Genomic DNA, 24,069 nt, shown 5'->3' on the forward strand with positions numbered 1-24,069 from the left:
TTTTGGCTCATCTAGCATTTTATTCTCCAGGCAGAGGCTGTGTTTGATTTATTCATGTGTTTTGCCTAGCAGCTACTTTTGAGCTTTACACATATATGCCATCTAATGACATTTTAAAAATTATAAATGAATTAATTTTCATTTAATTTTTGAGGGAGGGGGGAAGGAGCAGAGGGAGAGGGACAAACTAACTCTGAACAGAGCGCAGAGCCCGATGCAGAGCTTGATCCCACCACCCAGAGATCATAACCTGAGCCAACATCAAGAATTGGCCACTCGGGACGCCTGGGTGCCTCAGTCGGTAAAGCGTCTACAGTCAGCTCATAATACAGCGTTTTGGGATCAAGTCCCACATGGGTTCCTTGCTCAGTGGGGAGTCTGCTTCTCTCCCCTGCTTCTCTCTGACAAATGAATAAAATCTTAAAAAAAAAAAAAAAATCACCGCTCAACCAACTGAGTCACCCAGGTTCCCCTAAATGAATTCTCTTTTCCCAGTCTTATCCTCTTTGGAAATATGAAAAGTAAATATATTGCTAAATACGTGCTCTCTTACTGTTTTCTCTCCTGTTATGTTTTCATGCTACTCTCAAGTTCACAGAAACTTTAGCAGAAGATTTTGTCACATACTCTGAAGTATATTCTAGGCAGGGAGGATTGTGATACATTGGGAAATCTAAGCTCACTTTGTCAGAAAAAGACTTCCCGTGGGACTGTGTTTTGTGAATGAAAGAGCAGGTGTGAAAGGACAACCCTCTACTGGACTCGGGTCTGTGCTGTCGCTTCACGCCAGTTGCTTCCCTGGCAGCCAGGTAGAGCTGTGAGTGACAGCGCACTTGGCATGTTGTCCTGGGACAGTGGGACAGTCACCATGGGTCCCTGTAGACAGGGCCTTCCGTTTGCCATAGTTAGAAACTGGCCTCTTTCCCCCCGCTCCCTGGCTTCATTTCTTTTTCTTTAGTTTGCCTGAGCCCTTCTTCCAGCAGCTGGGAATGTCAGTTTATGGTAGGAAGTTCTCTTGGCATGAAACTCGAAGTAATTTATAAACCTCAGATCCTAACAGTTTTATAAATAAAATATGCTCAGCAGATGAAAAAACCATTTGTAATCTTAAAACTTGCTATAATTTTACAACTGGAGAAGTATCTATTTGGTAATATCTCTTTTTTTGCTGCTTTCTTCCCATCTACCTGCTCATTCTCTGGCTTTTTAAAAAAATAGCTATAATTAGAGAAATTTAATGGGAAATTCTATATGTCATACAACTAAAAATTGCTACCATTTTTTGATGTTCAGCACTGTCTTAAACTCTTTCAAACCTCAAAGAATCCAGGGCTACCATTTGCCTTATTGGAACCAGTGCATGTAAATATTCTTTGAAATGAGTCCAGCAAGTGTTAATTTTTCTACTTTAAGATGAGGTTCTTCCCCTTAACCCTCCTTTACCAGTCACTTTTATCCTGAGGTGACAATAGCATTGGGAGATTCAGAAACCAGATGATAAACAGTGTAGCTTCTGAATTTTGATGTAGAAATATTTTCTTCTTTAAAAGTGGACAGGTGTGCCTGCCTAGCTCAGTTTGGTAGACCATGAAACCCTTGATCTGGGGGTTCTAAGTTTGAGCCCCATGTTGGGTGTAGAGATTACTAAAAAATAAACCTTAAAAAATAGGTCTGCCTGGGTGTCTCAGTTGGTTAAGTGTCTGCCTTCAGCTCAGTTCATGATCCTGGAGTCCCAGGATCAAACCCCACATCCGTCTCTCCCTGCTCTGCAGGGAATCTCTATGCTTCTCCCTCTGCCCTTCACCCAACTTGTGCTCACTCTAGCTCGCTCTCTCTCTCTCTCTCAAATAAAATTTTAAGAAAATCTTAAAAAGGAGTAAGATAAAATATGAAGTAGACAATAAAGAGGTCTACCCTTTATCCTATTTCTCTTATTTCCCTTACCTGCCCCCCCCCCGCTTTTTTAAAAGATTTTATTTATTTGACACTGAGAGACCACAAGCAGGGAGAGCAGCAGGCAAGGCAGAAGGAGAAGCAGACTCCCTGCTGAGCAAGGAGACCTGTGAGGGGCTCCATCCCAGGACCCCGGGATCATGACCAGAGCTGAAGGTAGACAATTAACTGACTGAGCCACCAGGAGCCCCCGCCCTTACCTCTTACTTTAACCTAAGATGTTGAAGCAGGTTATCTCAGCTATGAGCAAATTGAAATTGTTAATTTTTAAACTGATTAGCAGTGATGGCAATTTGTTTAAGTTTAGACAGAAATATAATTGTCATACAGACGTTGCCTATTACTCTGTGAATAGTGGACACTCAACATGATTAGGACTTTTTAGTATTTAGTTCATTCATTCATTCAACGTACACCAGGTAACATTATTCCCCCGTTCTAAAGATAGGTTAATCACACATTCTCTACTCATCAAGGATTCTAGAGTGGGGAGATAAACACACAAACAGATAATTTACTCTAGTGAGAGAAGTTCTTTAATACGAGCTACAAGTTTTTAGAGCAAAGGTGAGTAAAGTATTCTAGGGCACAGACTGTGTAAAGGCATAGTGAAGTACAAGTGCATGGAATGTTTGAGAAGTAGCAAACATTTTGGAGTGGCTGGGATATAAGTCAAGTAGGGAAGCAGGGAGATCTGTGAAATAGTTTGAGATGAAATTGAGAGGAGGAATATAAGCTCTTGACAGGTCTGGGAGCCCATGTGTTGCCTCCATAAGTGGAGGATCTTCAACTTTATGGTGGAAGAGATGGTCGGGGGAGCGGGTGGGTTTGCCTTTTGTAGTTGGATGATTCTCTTTTCTTTTTCATGGAGATCACCGGAGAGTCAGTATGATGCTAAAAGAACAAAGGGTTAGAATTTCCAGGTCCTACTTCTTGGAGGACTTTTCATCTATAAACATTTTAGTGCTTTACGGTGTCAAATGACAGAAAATACATTTTAGTAAGGAGTTTGATGTCCTTTATTTAAAGGAAAACAGTCCATGGATTGGGGAAGTACAGTGCCTAAGAAGCGGAGGTACACTCTGCCCGAGGGATTTGGGGCTAGAGCACGTTTTCTAGAGCATTACAAGTGGCACTGCATAGTAGCATGACTAGGAGGGTGGAGACCTCCTTACAAGGCTAGCTGTAGGTTCTGTTCTCTAAAGCTGAGTTGGAGGGATGTGATTGATATATGTTGGGTTTCCTTGGCAGTGAGGCGTTTCCCAGAGGTGCAGACTAAGATTTTTAGACTTCAGAGTCAGGCCTCCATTTTGTGGGTCCCCAGTCTGTGATTTAGCTTTATAAGTAGTCACTCACATAAGTTAGATGGCTCGCTTCAGATGTTGTTGTTGTTGTTTTTTATGATTTTATTTATTTGGGAGAGAGAGAATGAGAGAGCGCACAAGAGGTGGAGGGTCAGAGGGAGAAGCAGACTCCCTGCTGAGCAGGGAGCCTGATGCCAGACTTGACCCCAGGACCCTGACATCATGACCTGAGCCAAAGGCAGTCACCTAACCAACTAAGCCACCAGGGCACCCCTCACTTCAGTTTTTGATACTGTTTACTTCCCTGTCTTTGAAACTTAATTAGGGAGAATTGCAGTTTCCTTGAGTTTAACATGTACTAAAAAATGTATCTGAAATTCAGTAGAATATGGCTTTGAAATGTTACTGCATATAATTATGTGCATAAAAACACAAACATCATTTCCTCCCAGGTAAGAAACTTAGATTGCAACTTCATACCCTTCGGGTTCTATTAGTAAAGAATGTTTTCAGTCATTGTAATCAGTAGAATCATCGACTGTCGTTGTAATGATAATTTATTAGAAATTGTTTCATGGAGACAATAACAGGGAACAGTTGGTCAATTTGGAAAGTAGCTTAGTTGCCTTGGTAACGGATAGGAAAGATGCAGAGAAACCAGTTGTGGAACGTATCAAAACCAAGGCCCTGAACAGGTTGAGTACTAGCTCAAGGCACAGGCAAAACCCAAAACATCTGCCAGTGCATCTGCTGGGGTCAGAGACCTGCCAATTGTGCCAACATGCCTGGAGCCTACACTTGGTGTTATATGGCCTGATGAACGAGCCTCAGAAGCCACCAGCTGACCAGACACATGGGAATCTCTGTACTTTGCTTAGACTCGGAATGGAATGTAAAAGTTTTTAACCCAAAGAACCTCCCAAAATGGAACGTCTCTAGATGAGTTTAATGATGGGAACGGTAAGGTCAAATGATAAAGTCCATATAAAAGGAATCCATTCATCCTTCCACTGAGAGAACTTAACGTGTATGCAACTGCTGGGCCACCCCCATTGCTTTCTAGTAGCTCTCAGGAAAGGCACATAAGTAAAAGATTATGGTGTAGTTGCCAAATCCTAAGATGGAGTAGAGCAAGTATGATATAAAAACATCAGGGAGTCAGTTTGGGGGTGAAGGTCTGGGAGATTTCACAGAGGTGACATCGAAGTGAGTTCTGTAAGAATAGGAGTAGAACCTAGCGGAAAGGAATTCCAGTGGCAGCTGAGTCTAGAATTGAAAGCTTCTGATTCCTAAGCACATTTATTTTTGCCTGACATACTCAGCCTTTTTAAGGCTTCATGTAAGTTCCTCATCCACCAACTTAATAGAATATCACCATGGCTGGGGAGGTTTGAGTTCTTGCTACAGCTGTGCCCTGTGGGTGAACGTGAACTCAGGAGTGAAACTATGTCTATAATTCTGAACTGGATCAGAGCACTGACAGAGCCATCCTCAGATTTTACTAATTCTTCTTTACTAGGCTTCCCATCTTTGTCATCCAGGTAGCATTCACCTCGTTCGAGAATCATAAAACCCATTCATTCTTATTCTTTGTCATTTCTTTGTTGGTATGCATTGGTATAAGCCACTCTGTCCCCTTCCCCATCTTTGGCTCTCTCCTTGTTCTTACTGAAGCAGGACCCGCCTGCCTGTTTAGAAGCCCCATGAAGGGAAGCTCACGGTGTTGAGGCACTATACAAAAACATAACATAAAATTAAGTTCTCTTGAGAATGGAAACTCAGAACCCAAGATTGCTAAGGAAGAAGTTACTCACATCTTCCTCATTCTTTGCAGAATTAAAGCAAGACCATGATGAAGGTATAGACACCAAAACTAAATGCAGTGCTGCTTTTTCTCCTTTATTTCAGGCTTGCTTTGCCCACAAAACACATACGTGTATACACAAGGATATTAATTTGGAAGTTTTTGAATTGATCACAGAAAAGTAAATTACGAGTATTGTAAATTAAAGCCTGTAGTACTTGTCTTTACTGAACAAAAAAGAAGCAATGAAAAGGGGATACATCCAGTGTGACCAAGGTGAAGTTCTGCCTAGCAGTGTCGAAGACTGGTGGTCCAAAACCAGGCATCTTCCATGTGGCTTTTCCATTAATTCACCATGTGATCTCAGACAAACCACTGTTGTTTCCTTCTCGAGCTCCTGTTCGCTCTTCTGTAAAACGAGCAGGTGAAGTTAGGGGAGTTGGAGCATTCTGATTCTGTCCTGAAGCACATGGTTCATTGTCCTTACACTACTGTTTTTATGAAATGATCCTATCCATTTAAGAAACAAAGCAAAGGAGCAAACAGAAGAAAAAGAGAGACAAACCAAGAAACAAGACTCTTAACTACAGAGAGCAAGCGGCCAGAAGGGAGGGCAGGGGGGGGAAGCAGGTGGCATTAAGGAGGGCACTTGTGATGAACATCAGGCAATTCAAACAAAACCTTAAAAAATAATAATAAAAATGTAAAGATAGAATAAAATGATCCTTGTCCTCAGAGATTGGGAAAATAGAATATTATTTTCTTTAGGCAGTTCGTACGAATTTGAGAACTAACAAGCTTTTCTTTTTCTCCTATCTGTTAATTATTGAAATTGGGGATTTGTATGGCGTTTCTTGGTGGTGGTGGTTTATTTTTGCCTGCCTTTGTCAGAGGGGACCTCATGCAGTAGTTCTCCAGTGTAAGGGTTTACACTTGATCATTTCACATCAAACTCCCGGCTGGAAGTGGTAAAACTACTTTGTACCTCAATACATTTTCTTAGTGTTTTGTTGTGTTTTTGTTTTATTTGTTTTTTAAGCTAGCATCAGTGGGCACATGCTCTGTGTTAAATGTTTTTTATGTTCCATTACTTCACCCCTGCACAAGGGTTGGGTTCTGTGGGCATCTCCATACCATACCTTATGTTCTCCTGTTGTACTCAGACCCTGTGGTGACACCAGGCTTGTTTTGTGTAGGCTGGAGCATCTAGCTGACGTGGTGTCTTGGGCACTCCCTGTACTCTGGGCTTCCTGTCTGGGCTTATACCACTTGGGCACTGATATTGCCCCTTCACCTCTTTGACTCTCGAGCCTTATGAACTCTGAGGCCTCTGCTTGGTGCCAATAGCCAGATGCCACATCTTTGTCTTCTTTCAGGCTGCCACATTTCTGATAAGCAGTAAGAGCTACGGTCCAGAATATGTGCTCCCTTGTGACCGGCCAGCTTCATTCTCCAGGTTCCTGCTCCTGGTCTTTGGCTGACTTGCAGTTTACTATTTATAGATAGAGTCACTGAGACAAGATATGTGGGATTTGACAGTACCAGGGACTGGCAACTCTCGTTATTGCCTGAGCTATGTTTGTTTGTTCTGTTTGTTGTTGGTGCCAGTGGGAGGGTTTGGAGTATCTGCCTAGAATTAAAAATCACTGTACTCTAAGGAACAAGTGTCCATGCTTGTTCTTCATCCGGGTTCTCTCTGCCCCTCCAGAATATGGCAGCCAACTCAGACTGCTGAGTTGCCTTGTCAGACATGCTGCTACGGCCCCCATCATGCCTCTTCCAACAGGCAGCTCCCTTGCATGGTTAGGGGTGGGGTCTTCTGAACATACTGGCCACAGGAGCCCCAAGTTAAATCCCTCTGAGTGGGACATAGCAACAGACCTGCAATTCCTTGATGCATATTTCAGCCTTCTCATGAGATGTAAGAGTGTTAAAATGGAGAGACCAGAAGCCACCTTTAAGATTCCCCGCATTTTATGGATGAAGAAACTGAAGCTAGGAACAGTTAAGTGCAGTGCTCAGAATCCTAACTGTTAGTGGCACAGAGAGATTTTAAAACCTGATCTTCTGGGGCGCCTGGGTGGCTCAGTGGGTTAAGCCGCTGCCTTCGGCTCAGGTCATGATCTCAGGGTCCTGGGATAGAGTCCCGCATCGGGCTCTCTGCTCAGCAGGGAGCCTGCTTCCTCCTCTCTCTCTCTCTCTCTCTCTCTCTCTCTCTCTGCCTACTTGTAATCTCTCTCTGTCAAATAAATAAATAAAATCTTTTAAAAAAAAAAACCTGATCTTCTGACTCCAGGTTAATATTTTTCTCCCACAAACCAAAGATAGAAGATGTCAGTGAATTGAGACTGCGCATGCGTGTTAGGGGCAGGGAGTGACTAGTTTCTGAGTGGATGGGGCTGTTGAGGCATACCTGTTGTCTAAGGTATTTTCTAAAATTTGCCTCTGGCTTGTTTGGACAGCATTGCAACAACAGCCTCCCGCTAGACTTTCTTAACTTTTATCATATATGTACTTAATTATATATATCATATGTGTATATATATATAAGAAAGCTAGGATTCAGCTGTGTTTCATTACCAAGCTTTTCTGTACCTGAGGCTCTCATCTTTCTTTTTCCCTGGTTACTTAGTAGAATCATAATCCTTCGGCATCCCCTTCATTTCATTATGCATCTTCACTTTCCCTTTCCTTGGTGGGAGCTTTGCGGTAGAGTAAGATGACCTTGGTTCCTTGTCAGTGAACCTTTGTTCACTGGCTTTCACGTGTTTTGCTACTAAACTGCTTAAGGTCAAGAAGAACGAGAGGCTCAGTTTATGTTCAGGGCAGAGGTTAAATGGAAATGCACTTTTTTTTTTTTTTTTTTTTTTTTTTTTGGTGGGGTGGAGGATTTCAGCACCACCACTCCTGATCATGAACATAGCCCAGTGTTAGGTACCGTAGAAGGCATATACAGTTGGTTCCTGCACTGTAGGTGGGGACTCGAGAGAAGCTGTGTGAGCGGTATGAGTAGTAGAGAATGGGTGCTTGGAGAAAGGGGTTCCAGTTAAGGAAACTTTCCTGGACTGCGCTTTGGTTATCTTGTCACATTTTATAGGTCAAAGAGAACAATCTTTTTGTTGTTGTTGTTTTGTTTTTTTGTTTTAAAGATTTTATTTATTTATTTGACAGATAGATTGCAAGTAGGCAGAGAGAGAGAGAGAGGAAGGGAAGCAGGCTCCCTGCAGAGCAGAGAGCCCGATGTGGGGCTCGATCCCAGGACCCCAGGATCATGACCTGAGCTGAAGGCAGAGGCTTTAACCCACTGAGCCACCCAGGTGCCCCTAAAGAGAAAAATCTTAACTTGCCCCCCCCTTTTTTCTAAAAGCGCTATTGTAAAATGATAATCAGATCAGTGCAGTTGATGGCAGATGGCTTTAAAACAGTCCAGCCTGACTTTTCTTTGTCTTGGAACAAGGCATCTCATGTATTTTTGATAGAATATTTCATAGTATCCTATGTTAGCCCATGATGGTGGCTTACAGGGGAAGCAACAAAAATCAGCTATGTTCAAAGTAGAATATGGCCTGTCCTTTAAGTGTAACTTTCTTTTTCAAGCATTTTCTTTTATGGATTCTTTAGTCCGGAATGTACAGTTTATAAACTCAAAGAAAGGCCAGCACAGCAAAGGACCGTGCTAGATTAAATTGGGACCCTGGACCCTGTCACAGATTGCCAGAGTCCCTGTGCTGTAGAGGTCAGAGGAAAATCCACTGGCCCTGTGTTTTCACATAGCAACTGAGCAGTCAGCTAGCTGGAAAAAGCAGGGCTGGTGTAGGAGGGAGGGACCCTGCTTTTCCAAGGAACTGGGGGGAGCAGGGTCAGGAGTCAAAGTGCAAGGAGTTTGGGGGGTATGTTGTCACATAAGTGTCTTTTACTGGGATATACATCTCCAAAGCCCTGATTGTTGAAATCCGGGAAGGAGACCTTTATTAAACTCTGTCACAGTGCAGAGCTACAGATGAAGCTCTCCCTGGGCTTTGGGGACTCCACTTGTCAATTTTCAAGTGAATTTGATAAGTTGCTATGACAGCAAACCCACCTGTGCTCTGAGAAATGAACACCTCCAATTTTGATACTACATTAAGGTCTTTTTTAAGTGAAATTCTGAGCCATTTTCTGAAATCATTGTTCTCGAGGTTATGACTGGGGACTGGCAAATGAGTCTTGCCTATTTTTAAAACGATTCTTTGAGTGGGTGAATGGGAAAGTGTGGGCATAGTGTCAGATAAGTGAACGTGTGGGCATGCATGTATCTGTATCAGTGAAAGCCGGAGTAATTACTACCCTCAGTACCCAGATTGGCACCATACCGTGTTGTAAATTGCAGATCTAAACAGAGTGCTAGCTAACAGGAAATTACACTTTCAGTTTGGCTGTGGCATTTGATTGTGCAGAAAGTAGCAGGTTCTTTCCTTTCTCTTTCTTTCTCGTTCTTTCTTTCACACTAGTAAATACATTTAGCACCCAGCTGCTGGAGGAGAGGGAAGCATTGGGGGAAAGATAGGTTTTGTCATGAATACTGGGGACTTGGTGTGATGTCACTGCCAGCTCTGTGTGATCGTAGGTGGTGTTAGAGCTCCAGGAGCGAGGGGGGAGAGCAGTCGAAGAGACGATGTCGCTCTCAGACAAGCAGCCTGCCTCTCGCACTGCCGCTTACGGCCAGCTCTGTAAGGGCAAGCCTGCAGAGTGCCAAATGGACCCCCCAAAAGAAATCAGCCAAGCTGGATTTGAATGGCAGAGGACAGAGGGCAAACTGAATGAAATCGGACTGAATGTCAGCATGGACGGGCAGCTGAAAGACGGGCTTGTGAAAAATGCCAGCTTCCTGGAGCAGAATAAGCTCTGCTTCTTTGAGGGGAAGCTAGACAAAGAGCTCAGCATTGAAGTGCCGGACAAGGAGTATCAGGCAGCCTCGGGTCACCTTGAGAGCAGGTATGTGATTTCAGAAACCTGCCATTCCTCGGAGGGGAACTCGGTCCACCAGAAGACAGCTGAGTTCCATGTGGGACCCGGAGAGGGTCCAGACAAGAACAAAGCCTATACAGTTCAGGGGATGGTGGCAGGGAAGAATGGGCCAGAGACCAAGAGCCAGCCAGATGTGGGTTTCCCTGGGGCTGCTGACATCCCCACCCAGTATGTTAAAGAGCAAGAAACCAGTGTTTGGAACCCCAACTTCCATGCAGTGGCTCAGGGCTCGAGGGATGCAACTCTAGGAAAGAATGGCATCACTACCGGCTGCCGGGCGACAGGGGTGGCGAAGGATAAGTCTGGGCCACCTGAATGTGAATCCTCCCCATCTGTGGCTATAGCATGCCCAGCCCCCACAGCTGAGCCTTCGGCCACTGCCATTCCACCGATCACTATGGTAGAGTTCCCCCAGGAGTGTGTAAATGTCAGCTCTCATGACCGAGACCATGATAAGGAGCTGGAGCGATTGAGTTCTCCTGAGGAGGGGTCTTTGCTCGACCAAGTACCCCAGCAGAAGAAAGCAATGCGCCGGGCCCTGTCGGAATGTTCTCACCTCTCGGTTCCCCCAGCTGTCAACCTTGGAGAGAAGTATCCTGAACTCCCTGGCCGAGAAGAGCTTTCTTCTGGCCTGCCGCCTCTTACCAGTAGCCTCGTGCCAAGTCCTGCGCCCAGGAGAGTGGGGGCTCCTGCCGTCAGGCGCTCCATGACGGTGGCTGAGGAACAGACAGCTAGCTACGGACTGATCCCCGGGGAACTGCCCATCCCGTCTCCTGAAGAGATGCCTCTTTTCATCTGTGAGGAGCCTGTGGCCGGGAAGAGAGAAGAACTGACCCCCTTTTGCAACAGCAGCAGCGGCAGCTCTGGGAAGAAGGAACTGGGCCCCGCTGGGTTGTGTCTGCATGGAACGCTGGAGCAGATTCCTGAAGTAAGCAGCAAGGAGAAAGGACCAGAAGATGTTAGCGAAACAAGAACAGATTTGTGCCCCCAGGTCTGCCAAGGAGGTGAGAAACAGCCAGGACAGACGGCTCTGGCGGAGAAGAAAGAAATCGAGGTCACTGCAACCCAGAGCACTCCATCGTTCCTGTGTGAGGAGACCCCACGTGATGGTATGTTTCTAAATTTTGCCTCCATGGGGAGCAAGCAGACAGCAAGGAAGAAACCAAAGTGACAGATTACCGGCAGGAGCGCTAGGCAGCTTGTTACCGCTGGAGTCTGTGTGCTGGGGAGGCTGAATTCCTCCCGTTGGAAGGTTGTAGGGAGTGAGGCGAGAAAGTGAACGAAGTAAATCTAGCTAAATCAGCCGGAGTGTCGGCTGGCGTGACGGATCGTGGGGCTGGGGGAGGTGGCCGACAGGGCCGGAGGGTGGTGGACAGAAGAAATAGAACCCCTTGCTCGACCTCCGTGTCACCCTGCCCACCCCATCCCCCATCCTCCCACCCCTCAGCTCCCTGTTGGTTTGAACCAGATGATTCCTGAGCCCTAAATCATCCAGTCACAACTGATTGATTTCCTTGCTTGAAAATCTGCCACTGTGTGGATTCACAATGGGCGTATCAGCTCTAGCCTCCTCTCATTAAGTAGCAGAGCCTGGGTGCGAGCTTTCTTTTCCATTTCGCTTGTGAGAACATTTTACTTTTGTTCAAGTGGAAAAAGAGCCTTTTAAAGCTGGCTATTTAATATTCTTTTCCAGTTCTTCATGTGCCCCAATCTTGTTTCTGGTCTTCTCTTTCTGTATGTGTGTGGGGAGAATTTTGGGGGAGAAGGGAAAGGAGAGAGAACTAATGGTCCCAGTCTTTGTGGCTGCCTTCTGGGTCTTTCCCTGGCTCTGCTCTTCCCCGTCCACCACCTCCCCCGCCCCCCCCCAGCTTATTGTTGGTGGTCTACAAAAGCTTGTTTTCCTCTGAGTCTAGTTTGAGCACAAAGGGCTGTGATTCACAAGCTGCTTAATGGGGATTTAAACCCCGTGTGTTGTCTGTCAAAAATAGCCTCTTTGCCTAATATTTATTTCTCTTAGTACATTTTCATGAAGTTTTTTACTCATTTTTTTTTTTTTTAAAGATTTTATTTATTTATTTGACAGACAGAGATCACAAGTTGGCAGAGAGGCAGGCAGAGAGAGAGGAGGAAGCAGGCTCCCTGCTGAGCAGAGAGCCCGATGTGGGACTCCATCCCAGGACCCTGAGATCATGACCTGAGCCAAAGGCAGCGGCTTAACCCACTGAGCCACCCAGGCGCCCACTCATTTTTCTCTTAAAATTAGAAGTGGTGTTTTCTAGGGGAAGGGGAAGTGGAAAAGATTTTTTTTTTTTTGTAATGGAGATGGGCAAAGAAGCTGCGTATCTCCTCTGTAACTTACGACTCCGAGATGACAAGAACTCAGGTACTCTGTGCTGTTGCTTACTTCTAGCTGGGGTGGAACTGCAAGCCCCTTGTGGATACGATTGTGTCATCTTCTTGTTGATGTGCTACAGTCGATCCGGTTCCATGCCATAGACCTTCTAGGGGGGAATGAGTGCGGAGTTTCATTTATTTCAAAAACAAGTTCATCCTGGTTCACACTAACAGAAGTTCATGGTGGTAGAAAAAAAATTCAAGTAACTTGCAAACCTCACTGACCTACCTACCTAATAAAATATTTAAGTGCCAACTCTTAAGTGCAAAACACCATGTAGGTAAAACTAGATAAAGATTCATTTACTTCCTGTGCCTCCAATCTGCCAGTTTCTATCTAGGCACTGGATATTATCGTTAGATTGTCAGGCAAGCTATGATCTAATTGGGGTGGGGAAAGGGACTATGAGAGAGGGATGAATCATGACAATTACCTGGACGAGGTGGTTTTGAAGCCTTGAATGTAACATTGCAAGGGAAAGTCTTCCAGGCAAAGGAACTCATATAAACAAAGGTGTGAAGCCTAGACAGCTCACATTAGGTAAAAGAACAATGACCAGTATTCATGGGGCACCCTTGTAAGGATTATTTAATTTCAAAGAACGGAAACACACTCAGAGGAACTCAAATTTATAAAAAGGTGTTCATTGATAGGGAGTCTTAGGGAAGCCAATTGCAGGAAGTGTGGCCGGGCTGCAGCCATTGTGTGCCTCTCAGGACATCTGCTTCGCCTTAAACATGTGTTCCATTCTCTTCCCTTCTGGGAACTGTTTTTTATTCTGCCATCTCTTCCATTTTGCTGCTTTAGTGACTGGTCTGCACAGGGCACTGGGTTGCCATGGTTTGGGCTCTGTGCCCCACTTCATGCTACCTTACATCCCTTCTGTCTGTTTACCTCATTGATCTGGGGCTTCTTGGGAGAAGAGTGTGGGTTGAACAGACATGTCCTAGTCATCTGTACATACATGGCCGGAAATAACGGGAGGTCAAATCTAGGAAGTTGGTTGGAACCCAAGCTTCAGATGCCCCCCTAAGATGCTTTTTAAAAAGGGTGGCTACCTGTAACAACTAAGTGGCCCAGAGTCGGCTTTAGGATGACTCTCCTGTTCTCAGTGGATAAGATGAGCTGGGGGACAGATGACTGAAGGCAGAAATTCTTGTGATAGCAGCTTGATTCATGTAGGAGTAGCCGGTGAAATCAGCTAATCAACTCGACTTGAAAACTGGATGTGGAGGGTAACAGAGAGAAAAGTCAAAGTGGTGCTCTGACACTGAGCCTGGATTTCCCAGCAGACATACATACTGGAAAAATCCAGCTGAAGGGAGAAGGTCTGTGGATCAGTTATGACTTCTGTTTTGAGCATTCTTTTTTGAAACCACAGAGACATTGATGGGGGTTGTGGTGGGAAGCACCGTCTGGGTGGGACGTAGCAGTTTCTGCTTACGTGTATGTCACATGTTCTTCACTGGGTGACCAGTACTTATGATACAGATTGAGATGTTAACATGCTTATATCATGGGCAATGCAACTTTGTGTCGCATTGTTTACCGAAAAATCCTGTGCCTCTTGAAAAATGTTCATAGTGGTCTGAGGCTAATGACAGTAAGTCCCGCATTTGGTAAGATAATCTTTTGGCTTGCTCTAGGGGAAAAAAGACATTAGCAACCTTGTGTGGTTTTAAAACTTTTTTTCTTCTTCATATTTTTTTTTTAAAGATTTTATTTATTTGAGAAAAGGAGCGTGAGCTGGGGTGAAGGGAGAGGGACAGGCAGACTCCCCATTGAGTGGGGAGCCCAGTGTGGGGCTGGGTCCCAGGACCCTGAGATCATGACCTGAGCCAAAGTTAGACACTTAACAGACTGAGCCACCCAGCTGCCCCCATATTTTTAAAACAAAGCAAATTCAGTTTTGACCAAAAATACATAGAGTCTCAAACATTAAAAAGTACAGAATGCTATACATTAGGAGAACTCCTACCAAGAGAAGACCACTTGATTCAATTTTTTTTTTCTCCTCTCCTCTGAGTACAGCTAAATATTCTGAAAAGAATTCAGCAGACAATTATAAAAGGAATCTGAAAGGTGCAGATGAGAGGGTAGACTGAGGAAGGACCGTGTGGAGTGAGTTCCCTGGGTTTTGTTTCTCATCTCCCATGTACCCAGGTCTGGGTCCTGGGGAGTACCTACAACCCAGAAGTGCCAACAAGCATAGGTGCTTTCCCCTTCCAAAAAAAAGGAAGAAGAAAGAGAAGAGAAGGAAAAAAAGAAAGAACTAAAAGCCGACTTTTTCTTGCCAAAAGACCAGGAAAGAGGAAGCCCTGTTCCTGCCCATAATCAGCAAATAGCAGTTGGCTCAGTGCTGCTGAACATGGGGCTCATGAGGGCCTACCTGTTGCCCATTCTACACCTGACAGTATTACAATACGACCTATGCCTCGTTCTCCACCAGGTGACTGTGTCAGTGACACGCACAGGCCTGGTATCATCTGGCTTTCTGTCGGGGAGCAGAAGGGGGAGGAGATTACCTCCTACAACCTTCTCTCCAGCAGCAAAAGGCCAGGTAAGTGCTTCTTGCTTCCAGCAGTTCCTGCAGAGATCAAACAGAAAGTCTGCCAGCACCAGGCAGCCAGAGAACAAGTCAAGAGAAACTGTATTCTATGGGTCCAGCATCACTCAGCCCCCACCTAGTGAAACCCCCTGGCCCAGGGAAGTGCCTTCAAGCCCTTGTTAGAAGTACCATCAGAGGGATGCCTGGGTGGCTCAGTTGGTTAAGCAGCTGCCTTTGGCTCAGGTCATGATCCCAGCGTCCTGGGATCGAGTCCCACGTCGGGCTCCTTGCTCAGCAGGGAGCCTGCTTCTCCCTCTGCCATTGCCTGCCATTCTGTCTGCCTGTGCTTGCTCTCTCCCTCTCTCTCTGATAAATAAATAAAATCTTTAAAAAAAAAAAAAAAAAAAGTACCATCAGAGACTGAGTGACAGTCTCTTGTAGCCAGAAGAACACAGCAGGCCAGAATTGCATTACAAGGGCTCTGGAAACTAAATTGTCATTGAAACTACAGCCAGAACATGCACCCTAAATCTAAACAATGATTAACTGCTAACATACGAAATTAGGACTTTTAAAGCAGCCATTATAAAATTGTTTCAGTAAGCAATGATGAATTATCTTGAAACAAATGGAGAACTTTTAGAAAGTATCAGCAAAGAAATAGAAGTTACAAAAAAACACAAAATGGAAATTATGGATAGGAAAAATACAATAATCAAATGATAAGGGCACCTGGGTGGCTCATTGTGTCAAGCCTCTGCCTTCAGCTCAGGTCATGATCTCAAGGTCCTGGGATCAAGCCCCATGTCGGGCTCTCTGCTCAGCGGGCACCCTGCTTCCTCCTTTCACTCTCTCTGCCTGCCTCTCTGTCTACTTGTGATCTCTGTCAAATAAATAAATAATCTTTTTTAAAAAATTATAGAACGTGTCTGATGGGCTCAGTAGTACACTGGAAATGTCAGAGAACAGAATCAGTGAACTTGAACACAAATCAATAGAATCTGTTCTGGCTGAACAACAGAGAGAAAATAGACTGAAAAAATACTACAGCTCCTCAGAGACTTTGGGGACAGTAACACAAAATCTAACATTCATATCATTAGAATCCCAGGAGATGAGAAAGAATGTGAGGCTGGACAGCTAGTGGAAGAACTAATGACTGAAAACTTCCCAAATTTGTCAGAACACCTAAAGCTGCAGATTCAAGAAACTGAATGAACCTCCAAGAGAAAAACTCAAGGAAGTCTCTGCCAAGACACATGATAATTAAATTCTGCAAACTAAGAAAAAAATCTTAAAAACAACCAGAGAAAAATTATGCATTAGCTGCTGGAAATAGCAGTTCAGATGACAGCGTGATTCTTACCAGAAACCTTGGAGGCCAGGAGGAAGTGGCACATTTTTCAAGTGCTAAAGGCAAAGAACAGTCACCTGCAAGTTTTATATCTGGGAAAACTATCCTTCAGGAATGAAGGGAAAGTAACTACATTCTTAGAGGAGAACTAAGGGCATTGTTGCTAGCAGATCTGCCTTCGAGAAAGGCTAAAGGAAACTCTCCAAAAAGATAAGATAGCATAACAGGAGGAGGCTTGGAATTTCAGAAATGAAGGAACAGTGAGACCAACGGAATGGGTAAAAATGGAGGTAAATATAAATGGACTGTCTTCATGAATTCTAAAAATCATATTTGATGAACAAAACAAAAATTACAGTACCATCTGATGTGCTCAGTGTATGAAAAGGAAATACTCAAGATATGTTTAAAAGCAGGGAGAACAAAAGATCCTAAATGGAAGTAAGCAAAACCATACACTCAAACGCAAATAGAATAGGATTTTACAAAAATGTTCAAGTATCATTTTTTCCCCTCAAGTAGCCCACAGGAAGGCAAGAGAAGTAGAGGGAACAAATTAAAAAATAAGAAACAGACCCATCCTCCATGCCCACCGCGCTCCAGTTTCTGCTTGGATTTAGCCGTGGTGAGAACGTCCCTGGCTCAGAACCGTGGCATACCGGACCTGGCTACAAAACTTGAAGAAACTAACAAGGACTTGGATGCCAGGAAGAAGCCCCCTAGTTGATGGAGAGGACTCCAGTGCTACTTCGGGGTCTTCCTATTCTGCTGTTCTTGAGGGCCTCCTTATCTGAACCACTACTTTGAAATTCCAGCCTCTGAACTTTTCCTTTCCACGAGATCCCGCCTTGTCCCGCCTTGCCAGAGAACACAAATGGGGCCACAAAGTTAAGAAGTACACTTTTCTAACGTCCTCACGTCTTCCCTGCCTCCTCCCCGCCACTTGAGATGCCCAAGAATTATAGATCCGTGAATGTGACCTTTAATTAGTGGTCTCTTCCTTCATTCTTTGGGATTTCTACTACCTTTTTCCTGAAGAAAAATTGATGAGTTTTATGTAGCTGCTGAGATTAAACAAGGCTGGTTACAGAATGTAGCAATTATAATGGATGTTTAAACATTTGGTACTAAGTTCTGCTGTTTTGAAGTAATTAAAATTAAAGTCCAGAGGGGGGGAAAAACAAGTAATAAAATGTCAGTGTAAGCCTTAGCCTGTCTGTAATTACTTTAAATGCAAGTAGACTAAACACTACAATTAAAAGAGATTGGAAGAACAGATTATTTTTAAATGACCTGAGTACATCTTCTCTACAAGAAATGCATGTCAATCGTAGAGACTATAAGTAGGTTGAAAGTAAAAGGTGGAGAAAGATATATCCTGTTAATGTTAATTTTTTTAAGTGGCTATATTAATATCAGACAAAGAAATACCAGACTTCAGAGCAAAGAATAAAGAATCAGTGCATCAAGAAGACAGAGCAATTCTGAATGTATATGCACCAAAAGCAGAGCTGCAAAATATGGGAAACAAAATGGTAAAGCTGAAAGGAGAAACAGATCTATAATTATGGTTCAGGAGTTCTCCATCCCACTCCAAGCAATTGACCGAGCTATTGGACAGAATATTAGCAAAGATAAAGAATAACAATAACAATAATAGCATCCAGTTGGCGTTTACAGAAATTCCAACCAAAAACAGCAGAATGAAAGCTCCCATGGAACATTTGCCAAGTCATAACATTTACTGAGTCAAAAATGAATTTCAGTACACCTAAAAGATTAAAATCAGGGGCACCTGGGTGGCTCAGTCAGTTAAGCATCTGTCTTCGGTTCAGATCATGGTCCTGGGGTTCTGGACAAGGAGTCTGCTTCTCACTCTCTCTCTCCATCCCTCCCCTAGCTTGTGCTCTCTCACTCTCTCTCTCAAATAAATAAAATCTTCAAAAATTAATTAATTAATTAGTTAATTTTAAAAGATTAAAATTATACAGAGTATGTTACCTGGCCATATGGAATCAAATTAGAAACCAGTAGTAGAAAGACCACAGGAAAATCTCTGATCATTTGGAAATTAAGAGTATACTTCTTAATAATCCATGGGTCAGAGAGGAAATTATCCCAGGAAAATTTAAAAATAAAATGAGGGGGTCTGGCTGGCTCAGTCAGTGGAGTGTATAACTTTTGATCTCAGGGTTGTAAATTCAAGCATCACGTTGGGTGTGGAGATTACTTAACTTGATTTTAAAATCTTTAAAAATAATGAACTTCATGATCACAGGGAGCTGATGGAAGTGTTGAGTTACTGTGTTGTACACCTACAAACAGTATTACACTGTATGTTAACTAACTGGAATTAAAATCAAAACTTAAAGTAAATTTTAAATGAACTGAATAAAAACAAAAATACATCATCAAAATTTGTAGAATGCAGCCATAGCAGTGCTGAGAGGGGAACTTACGGCCCCAGGTGCTTAGAAAAGAGAAAAGATCTCAAATCAGTAGTCTAAGTTGCTACTCAAGAAACTAGAAAAAGAACAAAATAAATCTGAAGCAAGCAGCCATCAGTGCAATTGTAGACAAGAAAATAACAAAGGAAATGTATTAAATCAAAAGCTGGTTCTTAAAAAATACCGATACAGCTGGTAAACCTTGAACAAAATTGACGAAGCTAAAAAGAGAGAAGACACGAACCACTAACAACAAGAATAGATAGGGGATATTACTACAGCTATTCAGAGGATAAAAGTGAACACTAGGAGCACCTTTACACCCCCAGATTCAATAACTTAGAAGAAATTTCTTGAAAAGCACAGATTACCAAAACTCAACCAAGGTAAAATAGATAACCTGAATAATCATTAGTAAAATTAGATTTTTTATTTAAAAAATTTCCTGAGGGATTCACTGTAGGGGTTTACCTTATATTTAAAGAAGAATTAATACCAGTTTTACACATTCTCTTCCCGAAAATATAAGAGGCAGGAATACTTCTGAGTCATATTATGAGGTCTGTATAAAACCAGACAAAGACAGCACAGACTATTGTCTCCCATGAACTTAGATACCAAATATTAACATCATACCCAGCAATATATAAAAATTGCAAACAACAGCCTGGTAGAGTTTATTCCAGATATGTATGGCTGGCTCAGTCATCAAAAACGAAATCAAGGGCGCCTGGGTGGCACAGTGGGTTAAGCCGCTGCCTTCGGCTCAGGTCATGATCTCACGGTCCTGGGATCGAGTCCCGCATCGGGCTCTCTGCTCAGCAGGGAGCCTGCTTCCTCCTCTCTCTCTCTCTCTCTGCCTGCCTCTCTGCCTACTTGTGATCTCTCTCTGTCAAATAAATAAATAAAATCTTTTAAAAAAAAAAAAAACGAAATCAATGTAAGTAAATCCATATCAGCAGTCTAAAATTTCATAAGCATAGAAATGCAGTCAACAAAACCCCAACACCCATTTATGATAAAACACTCATCAAAGATTAGAGGGAGAATGTTCTTAACTTGATCAACTTCCTTATCTACAAAAAAACCTCCTATACCCTCACTCTTCACAGTGAAATACTGAGTGCTTTCCCCATGACACTGGGAAAGAGGCAAGGATGCCTGCTCTCACCATTCCTGCTTACTGGAATTCTGGAAGTTCTGATTAGTGCAACAAAGTAAAAGGGAATAAAAGGGCGTTTAGATTAGGCAGGAAGAAATAAAGATGGCTCTCTTTGCAGATGACACGATTGTCTGTATAGAAAATTCCAAGGAATCTACGAAAAAAAACTCCTAGAACTACTAAGTGTCACAGGCTGGAATTCACTGCATTTCCATGTACTAACCGTGACACCATCTTCATAAAAATCCTGTGCAGTGTTTGGAGCTGTGCTAGGTGGATAGAGAGTGAAACTGTGGTGGAGATGTACCACGCAGTATGGTCAGTAATAAAGGGGAACGAACCGCTGATCCATGGAGCAACCCCGATGCCTCTCAGAAGCATTATGCCGGGTGAGAAGAAGCCAGACACAGAAGGGAACATACAGTGTGATTTCATTTATGTAATATTCTTGAGATAATGTTCTAGAGATGGAGAGCAGATTAGTGGTTGCCAGAGATTTAAGGATTAGAAAAGGAGGGGAGGGGATGGCTCTAAAAGGGTGACATGAGGGAGCCCTGTGCTATGGCACACGCATCTGTCCTGATTGTTAGGAGTGGTTATGTAAAACTGCACGTGCTGAAATTGCATGGCACTCTGTGTGTGCGTGTGCACATCTCACGAATGAGTGCACGTGGAACTGAACACATGCGAGTAAGCTCTGCGGATTGTACTGATCCATGTCCTGGTTTTAATAGCGTGCTGTACTTCCGCAGGAGATGGTGGTGGGGGAGGCGAGGTCAGGTGTGCACACATTAAGTTCCTTCCAAAGGCCCTTTTAAAATGCACGCAGAAGCTTATTGGCATTAGAAATGTATCTTGCCCCTCCATCCCTTCTCTAGACAAACTTATTTCTTACTAGTTTTGTATTACCTTACTATTCTGCACCTTACTGTTTTTCTTCTCTTAATAGAGATGGTTCCATATTAGCCAGGCTTGATTTTTTCAGATGCAGAGATTGCATTGGTATTTCTGCCACGGTGCTGAAATCATGTTTCTTTCTTTCTTTCTTTCTTTCTTTCTTTCTTTCTTTCTTTCTTTCAAGATTTTATTTATTTGACAGAGTGAGATCACAAATAGGTTGAGAGGCAGGCAGACGGGGGAGCGGAGCAGGTTCCCTGCTGAGCAGAGTGCCCAGCGTGGGAGCGAATCCCAGGACCCTGGGATCATGACCTGAGCCGAAGGCAAAGGCTTAACCCACCAAGGCATTCAGGCACCCCTGAAATCACGTTTCTGTGAACAGACTTCTAGGGTGTTTTCGTTCTGTCCTATTAGGAATGTGTTCTGATGAAGACCTTGACACATTTGCTGTTTTGCTCGTGTGTGAATACACCTCTAAAATAAATGTCTGGGGGCTTCTGGGTGGCTCAGTCATTAAAAGTGTCTGCCTTCAGCTCAGGTCATAATCCCAGGGTCGAGCCCTGCATGGGGCTCCCTGCTCAGCAGGAAGCCTGCTTCTCCCTCTCCCACTCAACCCTGCTTGTGCTCCCTCTCTCGCTATGTCTCTCTCTGTCAGGTAAATAAATAAAATCTTAACAAGTAAGTAAGTATTTGAAATACATTTCTGGAAATTGGATATGTGGATTAGAATTTAGCTACACTTAGTCTTCAAAGACACCGCTAGATTGCCCTGCACAAGAGTTGTACCATTCCACACACTTGCCGCGTGACGATCTGATTTATCCCCACAGGCTGTTTTCACATTGTAGGACTTCTGACAATATGTTAGGTTAAAAATGACATCTCAGTGTGGTTTTAATTATCATTTCTCTGAAAAATTGGGCACCTTTTCTTACTTTCGATTTTTATTTCTTCTTCTGGAAGCTGTGTTCATAATCATTGGGCCATTATTCCAGTGGTTTGTTGGCTTTTATGGGAATTAGTGATTTGTAGGTGTAATTTATATAATAAGCTGTTTGTCTTTGATGTGGTGTTCAGTTTTTTTGCTATTTATTGTCTGCTTTCTGACTTACTACTTTTTTTTTCCCACATTGACTTTTTAAAAATTTTTCCTTAACCCATCTCTGTGCCTTCAGGATTTTGTGCCGCTCAGAAAGGTCTTCCCCACACCCAGGTTATAAATTTCATGGTATTTCAGTGCATTCGGGTGTAGCCCTATTGAAATCTGGAGTTACCTCCCCACAGTGGTGCTGCTGGGCCCAGCCTTAGGCATAGACTTTATTTCTGGCCTTGGGTCTGATTTCATGGGTGTCCTCGGGCTTGTTGGAAATCTGGGTCACTGCTAGAACCAGATCAAGTTAATCTCACATCCTCCATAAAGTGGTGCTTTACAGGGAAAGGAAGTAAGGGGAGGACATTGGATGATCTTCTGGCTCGTATCCCATCTTCAGCAACCTTTATTCCAAGAGATAAACTCTTATAGAAGAGGTTATTGTCCCATGTGCTCTGGGAGTTAGTGCTTAGGTGACAGAACCCCTTTGCTGGTCTCCAGGGAAGGGAAACCAAACTTTAAGGGCTGTTGCCTCCCATTGGTCATTTGTGCAAATCCCACTTAGGTTGCTTCTCCAGAGGGACCGGCTCCCTGAATCTCTGGAATCTAAAACGGCCCTGTCACAATGAGAGGAACTTGGGAGTCTTGTCCACATTTCAGAGCACAGCCCTGTGGATTTTCTTCAGAATGCAGTGCTAGTCAGTGGTCTCTCTCTCCTAAGACTTGCTTTTTCTAAATGGGTATGAAAAACATCTGCTTAGCATGACTTTACCCCCACTTAGGAATAAGTAAGCCAGAAGAAGGCCGGCCTGCGGGGAGTGTGACCGGAAATGACATCACCGCCCCTCCAAACAAGGAGCTCCCACCAAGCCCAGAGAAGAAAACAAAGGTAGGCACCACAGTGGTGGGTTATCTTCTCTGGCTACCAGTTTTTAAAACCCTATCTTCTGCTATTATTGCTTGAATCATGAAAGAAGTTTCTTTTTTCTGAGCTATTAGTAGGCCTTCTCCAATTTTGGACATTTTTAGAAAATATTTTATATTCCTATTTTACCATAGTAGCCTAACTCAACCCTTACAATGGCTCCCTTAAACCCCATGATCTTGACTACGTGTAGAAATGTTCTGTAGGGCTTATTTCTGCTCCCCTTTACAGCAGCAATAATGGGATTTTGCAGAACTATTCAGAAATAGATTCTGCAATCTTTGCTTGTAAAAAGGGAACTCAGATTTTTAAGGTGGATCAAAGCTTCAGGCACTTTCACTGGTGCTCATGGGCGAGTACAAGTGCCATACTTCATCAAGGCACAAATAATGACCATTTAATCACCTGCTAATGACTTTTCTTCATAGAATTTTTGCAGCCACCAAAAGTTAGTAAATTGTTTAAAGCGTCACTGAATTTAAATCTTCAGGCACTGAACTGCTGGAATTTGTGACGTTGTCATTAAGAGTGAATTCCCAATTTTCTTTATCTTTCTCATGGCTTCTTTTTACCCCTTACTGAGCTCAGAAGAACAGAATGCTGCTTTTCAGTTGCATATATCCTCATTGCTTATAATTTTACTTTGAATTGTGCAATTTATACTTTTTTTAATTTGTTTTTATTTTTGTCTGTGTGTTTGATGTTGACTTTTTAAAAAAAAAAAACAAAACAACACATCAACTTAAAGCTTTTGGCCACCACTCAACCTGCAAAGACTTCAACATCGAAAGCCAAAACTCAGCCCACTCCTCTCCCTAAGCAGTCGGCTCCCACCACCTTCGGTGGGTCAAATAAAAAACCTATGAGCCTCGCTGCAGGCTTAGTGCCGGCTGCCCCACCCAAACGCCCTGCTGCCACCACTGCCAGGCCTTCCACCTTACCTGCAAAAGACGCAAAACCCAAGGTAAGTAGCCACCTAAGCCCTGTGCCAGGGAGATGTTCTCCCCCGAGGGTCCCATCGCTCCCATTGCTACCTGGCAGTGGAGTCAAGCTGGTGGAACTGGGGGAAGGGGAGAAAGGTCACTTGCAGATCTTGGGGGCTCACGATGCAGCCATAACATCTGAAGGCCTGGGCGCCTGGGTGGCTCAGTGGGTTAAGCCGCTGCCTTTGGCTCAGGTCATG

The 24,069-nt window shown here is 43.6% G+C and overlaps 1 protein-coding gene and 1 pseudogene across 17 annotated transcripts in view; both read left to right on the forward strand.

Annotated features, from left to right (window-relative positions):
* MAP4 (microtubule associated protein 4) overlaps window positions 1–24,069 on the forward strand; it is a 196,743-nt gene that overhangs the window by 153,096 nt on the left and 19,578 nt on the right. For 12 of the 17 annotated variants that reach the window (XM_045080496.1, XM_013060483.2, XM_045080489.1 and 9 more), the window contains 2 exons: window positions 22,744–22,850; window positions 23,635–23,850. In XM_045080496.1, the coding sequence (XP_044936431.1) occupies window positions 22,744–22,850; window positions 23,635–23,850 (323 nt within the window). The remainder of the gene's footprint in view (window positions 1–22,743; window positions 22,851–23,634; window positions 23,851–24,069) is intronic. The other 5 variants (XM_045080502.1, XM_045080491.1, XM_045080521.1 and 2 more) reach the window with 1 other exon arrangement.
* LOC101680194 lies at window positions 15,903–18,209 on the forward strand (annotated as a pseudogene).

This window comes from Mustela putorius, unplaced genomic scaffold, assembly GCF_011764305.1.
Source record: "Mustela putorius furo isolate JIRA1106 unplaced genomic scaffold, ASM1176430v1.1 tig00000095_pilon_pilon_pilon, whole genome shotgun sequence".
Taxonomy (NCBI): domain Eukaryota; kingdom Metazoa; phylum Chordata; class Mammalia; order Carnivora; family Mustelidae; genus Mustela; species Mustela putorius.